At 42.1% G+C, this 9,100-nt stretch overlaps 1 protein-coding gene across 1 annotated transcript in view; it reads left to right on the forward strand.

The window, feature by feature from the left end:
* Nucleotides 1-8,898, forward strand: part of LOC130114573 (neuron navigator 2-like) — a 31,167-nt gene extending 22,269 nt beyond the window's left edge. Inside the window, exons 14-23 of the mRNA XM_056282435.1 lie at nt 163-260; nt 1,646-1,741; nt 2,525-2,693; nt 3,111-3,346; nt 3,746-3,912; nt 4,411-4,479; nt 5,929-6,125; nt 6,238-6,347; nt 6,657-6,836; nt 8,634-8,898. Coding sequence (XP_056138410.1) covers nt 163-260; nt 1,646-1,741; nt 2,525-2,693; nt 3,111-3,346; nt 3,746-3,912; nt 4,411-4,479; nt 5,929-6,125; nt 6,238-6,347; nt 6,657-6,836; nt 8,634-8,648 — 1,337 coding nt within the window. The 3' untranslated portion in view covers nt 8,649-8,898. The remainder of the gene's footprint in view (nt 1-162; nt 261-1,645; nt 1,742-2,524; nt 2,694-3,110; nt 3,347-3,745; nt 3,913-4,410; nt 4,480-5,928; nt 6,126-6,237; nt 6,348-6,656; nt 6,837-8,633) is intronic.
* Nucleotides 8,899-9,100: the final 202 nt, after the last annotated feature.

Consider the following 9,100-nt stretch of genomic DNA (forward strand, 5'->3'; position numbering starts at 1 on the left):
AGGATGGATGGATTGATTGATGGATGATTAGGTGGAGTAATCGGTCAGTCAGTTGCCTGGAGTCTTTATTTGTGCAATGCTAGTGGGAGATAGTGTTTCCGTTTGTATGTGTGTTTGTTAGTGTGTAATTATTCCTTGTGTCTCTGACTCCACTCCATATAGACATGCTGCTGTTGGACAGTGCAGAGAGCATCAGGAAAGAGGGCAGACATGTCAAAGTGGTGGTCTCTCTGAAACACCATGACACCAAGGCCACACAGGTACTTGTACATTTCAGATTGATCTGCTAATCCAGTGGCTCCTAGCTAGAGGCTTGTGGCCCTTTCAGGGACGTCAGGGAGTGAAAAAGATCTCAAACACGTAGAAGGGAATTCTTAACAATATGTAGAGACCAAGGCTGAGATTAAAAGCTTAGCCCACCCTATTGGGATTTAGTAGCACCTTTTTGTCCATCTGTAACTAAACCACAAATTTTTCCTTTTAACAAAGCTCCTCTCCAGAAACTGGTCACATGGCATTTAGATACCCTCAATATACCACCACATCTCAAAATTTTCTTCATTCAGATTTAAATTAGATTCAAAATATAATAAAAGTGGAATTAGGCCAGGCGGCACGGTGGCGCAGTGGTTAGCACAGTTGCCTCACAGCAAGAAGGTCCTGGATTTGAGCCCCGGGGTAGTCCAACCTTGGGGGTCATCCCAGGTCATCCTCTGTGTGGAGTTTGCATGTTCTCCCCGTGTCTGTGTGGGTTTCCTTCAGGTGCTCCAGTTTCCTCCCACAGTCTGAAGACATGCAGGTCAGGTGAATCGGCCATACTAAATTGTCCCTAAGTGTAAATGTGTGTGTGTGTGTGTGTGTGTGTGTGTGTGTGTCAGTGTCAGCATCGGCCCTGTGATGGTCTGGCGGCCTGTCCATGGTGTTTTGCCACCTGCCACCCAATGACTGCTGGGATAGGCTCCAGCATCCCGCGACCCTGAGTTGGATAAGCGGTTTGGATAATGGATGGATGTATGGAATTAGACCAGTAAACGGCTAGAGGTTTGAGGAGCCTAATACCTTCCTGCTTATTAATGAGAACTAATCTAAAATGGGAGTACCGGTTTAGTTGATTTGTGATAATTAAAATTCCAGGGAAATTCTCTTTCACTCAAATGATATTTTTAGAATTTTTAAAAATTTCGATTTTTGTTCGACCATTTGGTTTGATCAATCTGAACTGTCTACCTTAAATAACATGAACTCTTCTAAGTAAAATCATATTGTCAGAAAATTAAATGGGCAGAATCATGATGTGCAATGAAAAGTTTTCGTTAACTATTTCAAGTAACGTGATACAATGATATGCAATTTTATTGCATTTCCTTGATTTGGGACACTCAAAAATAACTCCAAACTCATCAAACATCAGAAAGAAAAATCATTAGAAATCATATCAGCATTCTTTTAAAGATTAATGTTGTAGAGTTAAAATCAGTTTGGGTAAAAAAGTGTACACTTCCCCAGTATGTCAGCATTCTTTCTCGGTACAGAGGTTATTAACTGTACTTTTCATTTGCTGAACCATGGAAACAGTTACTTGCTGTGCTTTGAATCATGAATTGTGAACAGCGAATCTTACAAATGTTTCCCTTGGAATTTCTAGGAAGACGGAAAGAAGCAGTTCCTCATTGGCTGTATCAGGGTCAGTGGACGGACCAAGTGGGACATTCTGGATGGGGTAGTCAGGAGATTGTTCAAGGTACGATATCAACGACTTCATCTACTACTACTGCCACTTTCGGCTGCTCCCGTTAGGGGTCGCCACAGTGGATCATCCGTCTCCATTGCTTCCTGTCCTCTGCATCTTCCTTTGTCACACCAACCACCTGCATGTCCTCCCTCACCACATTTATAAACCTCTTTGGTCTTCCTCTTTTCCTTTTGCCTGGCAGCTCTGGATCCACCCACGTTTCCTTTTGCCTAGCAGCTCTGGATCCACTGAGGAGGCACAAGCCAGTGCCTCCTCAGTGGCTGGGTTGATAACAATGACATCATGATATGTTCATCCATCCATCCATTATCCAAACCGCTTAAATTTCCTTAACTAGTCAGCGCCCTAGTTTGTGTAATTCCCTCTCTGACCACAATTAGGGTTGCAATGGTAGAGTGGTGCTATTCGTCTGGTCGAAGAACAGAAATGTTCTTCCTGTGGTGACAGGAAGAACGTTTCTGTCTGTAAGTATGTCTGTCCTTCAATTTTCTTGACAACCGCTCATCCAAACAACTTTGCACTCAACACAGCCCTTCCTTGGGTCCTCAGCAATACACCTGCCAAGTGTGAAGTCGATCAGATGGACGATTGTTGAGAAAATTGAAGGACAGTTAGACAGACAATTTCTTTCCATTTTAGTTAGATTAAAAACCTTGTCGTATGTATGTATGTTTTAATGTAAACTAATATAGTTAAACCCATCCAACAGCACATTGGCTACATACCAGAAAGACTTACTGCTTTAACTCTACTCTAACTGCTTGCTTTTAGGAGTATCTCCTCCATGTGGATGCTGTTGGCCAGTTAGGTCTGTCCAGTGACAGTGTGCTGGGTTACAGCATTGCAGACATCCACCTTCGCCCTGGGTTACAGATTCCTGAACTACTGCCTTGTGGATACTTGGTGGGAGACAGTGACACTATATCTGTCTATCTGAAAGGTACCTTCAGGTGTAGCCGTTTGTCTGTCTGTCTCTCTGTCTTGAGTCAAGTCAATTTTATTTGTATAGCCGAATATCACAAATTACAAATTTGCCTCGGGGTTTTACAGCAATACGACATCCTGTCCTTAGACCCTCACATCTGTGTATCTGTCTGTCTGTCTTCTGCCTGTCTGTCTGCCTGTCCATATATCTGGCTGTCTGTAGATATCTATTGAAAATACATGTCTTAGTGTATATAGAAAATATATCTGTTTTCATAATTCAGTGGCTTCCATGCTGATTCATTGTCTATCTGTCTACCTCTACATCTGTCAGCCTCCCTGGGGATGATTTCATAATTTCATCTCATGCTACATTTGATACATAATCATACTAACCTATAATTGTGTGTCTTCTCCCTTTCCATCTGTTTAGATCCATCTTTCCTTTGTGCTGACAGCCTGGTATTTGGGACATTGGTCCCTCTACCAATAATGCAACAGTACATCTCCCAGCTGCAGAAACATCGCTCCCTCATCCTATCAGGAGCAGGTGGCTTAGGAAAAGGGTTTCTTGCCCTTCAGTTGGCTGAACACATTGTGCAGAGTGAGAGGCAAGAGGTCAAGCCAGGGGTCATCACTACCTTCAGTTTTGATAAAAACAATAGCCAGGTCTGTACATGGCCAGAGACACTTTTTTTTTTGTATATTTGTTTCTATTACTTGAACATTTTAGTATGAGCCAGTTAAGAGACTATTAGATTGTGTGCAGATAGCATGTATATTTAAGTAATATTAATCTAATTTTCTGACTTATAAGGCACTTTAGTTCATCACAGGACCCTTGATATTGGAACATATTATTCCTTTGTCAGATTCTAACCACTTTCCTCTATTTTAGGATTCAGCTTGACTTCTGTTAGCTTTAATTTGTTTTTAGGATTTATGCACTTCAAAGTTATGGTACAAGATACATACATGCATGGTGAAAATTAGTGGTGGTTGGACCTGTTAAAGAAGACAACCTGTGTGCATGTTTGTTTACGTGTATATGTGCGTGCATGTTTATAGGAGCTCCAACAGTTTCTGTGTAAGCTGTGGGACCAGTTTGAGTGCAGAAACAGTTGGCCAGTGGAAACTAATCTGCCTTTGGTGGTGATTGTGGAGAACCTCCATCATATCCCAGCAGCACATGCTCATCTGTTTAAAAGGCTGTTCAACTCCAGCCAGCATCACTGGTCAGTGCATAACCAGACACACACACACACATACACAAGCATGTGTCTGGCTAACAGTTAAGTCTGTCTATACATTTATAGCTACACACACTCACATGTAGCTGTATCTGAAATAGTGTATTTCCTGCTCATTTGTTTGGGCAACTTTTAAACTATTTAGAATGTGCGCGTAGCTGCTGCTACCATATGTTGATACTTAATCATGTTCCATGGAGGAACGAGTGTATACAGGCTTTCCTTCGAACCCAACACTGTACCAGCTGATTTCACCGATTAGTCCTACCCTGTCTGGTCTCCCCTGTTAGGTGTGCTTATAGTGAATTCAGTTGGTGTATCGTGTTAGGTTGGGGAAAAAAACCTGCAAACACATGGCTCTGTAAGCAACATGATTGGGTATATCTGGTCTAAAGTGTTTTGAGTGACAGTTCGCTCAAAGAATAGAAAATTGATCAAAGAACTAAAACAATTTGATAACGTTTTGTTTGTGTTTCTCTTCAGTCCTTATGTCATTGGTACCACCAGCCAGAATTCCTTCTCCCTTGACCTGCATCTACACCATAGCCACAGGTACACACATGACACAAACACGCACACGACACAAACATTAACAGTTGGATGTGTTTGTGGCATTTATTTTTCAGGGAAAGAGAAATGTAGAGCACATTTGATTGTCATCAGTGTCACCCTGCTCCACATTAATAAATTTGTTTTGGGTCAAACTGGTGAACTTTCCAATAACCATAGTCTTCTACTGAGCATCTCCAAAGAAATTATTTACTTGCTCAAGGGCAGCATCAGCATTAGGTATTTGTCTGAGGAAACAGTTGCCCAGCTTTTTTAGGGAATCTAAAAACAACTTTTCCTTAACAAGCCCGCTTCTTGATGATCCATATTTTCATGTTGCTTTAAATCCATATCAGTAGGTAGACAGTAGACAAACACAACAGTGAAGCATGTTCCTAATATATTGTAGCGAACTCACGGGGCAGCCCGGCCAGACCGTCACAGCCGGGACGCGAACTCGGATTTCCCGCATCGCGGGCGACAACGTTAACCAGTCGACTAAAGGGTCCAACCCGTTAGCCAAGGGCTATTGAGCCTATTCATCCATGATCATTACATTCCACCCTCCTTCAAGTTTCACGTCCCCGCGAATCGCCACAGCCAGGACGCGAACCTGGGGCTCCCGCACCGCAAGCGATAACATTAACCAGTCGACTAAAGGGTCTGACCCATTAGCCAAGGGCTAACATGTCTACTTATTCGTGTACGTTACACTACCCCCCTCTTTCGGGAAGCGCATCTCCGTGCTTCAGCATATCAGCTCCCTCACGCCTCTGAGCGCACGTGCTTCCGATGGCCTCACGGTCTCACCATCCCACTTCTGACACCAATGTAGCGAATTCGGGGGGCAGCCCGGCCGGACCTTCACAGCCAGGACGTGAACTCGGATTTCCCGCATCACAGGTGACAACGTTAACCAGTTGACTTAAGGGTCCGACCCGTTAGCCAAGGGCTGGCGAGTCTACACATCCGTGATCGTTACTTTATGTTCTGTTGGATTGCTGTGCTGTTGGGTGGATATCAGGCCAGCATGTTTGTATGGACCCATTAGGGAAAAAAAGTCTCCTATTCCTCCAAAATACAGCCCTTACAATTGTGAAAAACTCTTCGCGTATACACACACACACACACACACACATATATATTCCAGAGTGTCTCCCTGCCTGCTGCCCCATGACTGCTAGGATAGGCTCCAGCATCCCCGCGACCCTGAGAGCAGGATAAGCAGTTTGGATAATGAATGAATGGGGGGGGGGGGGATATATATATGTATGTGTGTGTGTGTGGGGGGGGGATTTCACAGTTGTAATTTAAGCATATGATTTCATGGTAAAAGACATTTTATGATGCAGATTATAAACTTTTGGAATACAAAAGTAATTTTAAATTAGGTAGTTATAAGGACTTTTTCTAAGTCCTATTATATACAGTATATGGTTTTCCTCTTGCCAGCTTGATGCTGTTGTGCAATAAAGAAGAGCCTGTGAAGGGTTTCCTGGCTCGTTGTTTAAGACGACAGCTTCTTGAGGCAGAGTTAAGCAGCCGCTGTCAGAATCCTGAGATGGCCAAAATTGTCGACTGGCTCCCAGCGGTCTGGCGGCACCTCAACCACTTCCTAGAACTGCACGGTTCTACAAATGCATCAATAGGTAGCATTTATACTCATATTTGGCACACATACAGTACACACACATACATAAAGGCACAGATACAAACAACCAGAAAACCCAGGTAGTCAACAGATGTGTAAATCCTGTGCAGGACCTGGCCCATTTCTGTCCTGTCCCATGGCAGCAGATGCATCCAGACTTTGGTTTATTGATTTGTGGAACTACTCTCTCATCCCTTACTGTATTGAGGCTGGGAAACAGGTATGTGTCTGCAACTATCTGTCTGTCTGTCAGTTCATGTCAATGTGTATCTTCAAGTTGAACATATTGCTACTCTTAAGAGCACTATATTTTCTTCTTTAGAATTATAGGTGAGAGAATTGTCATGACCTTTTTTTAATTCCCAATAACTTGTCACTCTTCATAAATGCTTTATTCAAACACTTTTACATGCACACTCATCTCTTTTCTGTCAGGGGAAGAAGCCCTGTCTTCACACTCTCAATGGGTAAATGAATATCAATGTTAAATGTTAAATTTGTGCACATGTGTATTTGCATTCTTTTCCAGCTACATGGTAGTAAGGTAGAATGGAAAGATCCTGCTGACTGGGTGATTGACAGTTGGCCATGGTCTTCAAGTCCCGCCCACCAGGACTTACTCTGCCTCCAACCAGAAGATTTTGGGTTCAGTGGTCTGTCCAAGATATGCTCACAAGCTGGACAAATGGCTCAAGACAAAGACGCAGTGGTTAGTATAGTCATCTTTCTATCCACCTGTCTGCTGGTCTTTTTCCTCTTGTCTATGTAATAATAATAATAACAATAACAATAATGTATTACATTTATATAGCGCTTTATCTTGACACCCAAAGCGCTTCACATTGAAGGAGGGAAACTCACCTCAACCACCACCAATGTGTAGCACCCACCATAGTAATGCATGGCAGCCATTTTGCACCAGAGCAACCATTTTGCACCAGTCTATGTGCACCGATAGATTTCTTATAGATCACTTCGTCTTGGTTGAATGTTTAAATAGCTGGGTTGGTATCTCGGGCTCTGCTGTCAGTTGGCTCTCATCCCATCTGTCTAACAGGACGTTTCTGGTTGTCAAAGATAACTTTATGGCCTCAACTACCCCTATACTCTATGGGGTTCCGCAGGGTTCAATCCTTGGTCCCATCCTTTTCTCAATTTATATGCTACCTCTAGGCAGTCTGGTTAGCCAGGTCAATTGGATCTCTCACCACTGCCATGCTGATGACATGTAGCTATATTTTTTAGTTTAGTCAAATTATAATGGGTAATATTGGTACCCTTCATGACTGCCTGGCTGCTATTAAGGAATGGATGTCCCTCAATTTCCCTCAGCTCAATTCAGACAAAACTGAGGTTCTCCTTATTGGTCCTATTAAGTTTGTCTCAGAAGTGAAACCTTGTATTGGCCCTCTGGTCACCAATGTTAAACCCTCCTCAAGAAAACTGGGTGTACTCTTTGACCAAATTCTGAATTTTGACCTACACATAAACAACCTTTTGCAAATCTGCTTTTTCCAACTCTGAAACATTTCACAAATCAAATCAATGCTATCAACCAGAGATCTACAATTATTAATCCATACCCTAATTTTTTTCACGCCTTGACTCTGCAATGCTCTTTTCTCCTATCTCAGCTGAGCAGCCCTGTCCCACCCCGCAACTTGTGTAAAATGCTGCAGCCAGGCTGCTGACCAATACCAATCTTAGATCCCACATCACACCAATTCTTGCATCCCTTCATTGGCTCCTCGTAAAGTATAGAATAGACTTCAAGATATTGCTTGTCACATATAAGGCGCTACATGGTCCTGCCCCTTTATACATTTCTGAACTTTTGCATCCTTAACTCCACCTTAAGGGCCACTCAAATCTTCTGACCAGGGTCTCTTATTTATACCCCACTCCCTCCACAAATCCAGGGGTTACTGTGCTTTTGCCATAACGGCCCCGTCCCTCTGGAACAGTCCCTCCCATTAGATCAGCTGAGTCTGTAAACGGCTTTAAAAAAATTCTCAAAACCCATCTCTACTGACTTGTCTTACTCTGTAATGGGGCTGTAATTCATACTTTCTTGTATATAACTGCATATTTATGTTATTTATTTTTCTGTACCTGTATCTTGTGCAACACTTTGTAATTTTGTTTTAAAAGATGCAATATAAACAAACTCTTACTTACTTATTTGCTTTTTATTAAACAATACCTATAAGATGACCTGTTTGTTAACGGGCAAAATCTGTTGTCAAATAAGCTCCAATCAACTTACTAATGTATGATAAGAGCATTATTTTGTGTGGAGGATATTGAGATGCTTAACAGTTTTGAGATTATGCTGAGATGACTCATATAGTCTACTAAAGATGAAGATTATGCTAAAATGTTTCATACACAATAGCCAATTAAGTGAACACTGGTAGTGGAAAGTTTAAATTTAGACATTGTTGTGTCTTTATGAGCAAACTGATCTAATGTTGACCAATTACTCTTTACACTCTGCTTCCCTCAGGTCTCCATGCTGTAGCTAGAGGCTGAAAGAAGTTTTCCATTGCAGTGATAAACATGGCGCCACAGCAGCAGAACTCTCCCCATGGTCAAAACATTTGATACTTATGGAAAATAGGATAAGAGTTTTGTATCTTTGTGGAACAGGATGTAAGAAATTCAACTTTATTTAACATGTGCCATTTAAAGTCCACAAACCAAATGGTTGGCAGACAGGGCATCGATGGTTACTAAAAAAGAATGACTTCACAAACGAGCGTTAGAGTCAAGACAAGTAAGGAACTCCATAATTGCTGCTAAGCAATGGAAGGGCTGAATAAATCACATAATGCTGTATGTGTAAGTGTGACATGTGAAATGTCATAAGTACAATCAAACAAGGGGCTCCGAGTCTTGCTCTTTCATTTTCCAATCAGTGATCTGCCAAATACTGGTGTGTCTCCCCTTTTTACTCATCTCAGATAATAACCA

This window comes from Lampris incognitus, chromosome 6, assembly GCF_029633865.1.
Source record: "Lampris incognitus isolate fLamInc1 chromosome 6, fLamInc1.hap2, whole genome shotgun sequence".
Taxonomy (NCBI): domain Eukaryota; kingdom Metazoa; phylum Chordata; class Actinopteri; order Lampriformes; family Lampridae; genus Lampris; species Lampris incognitus.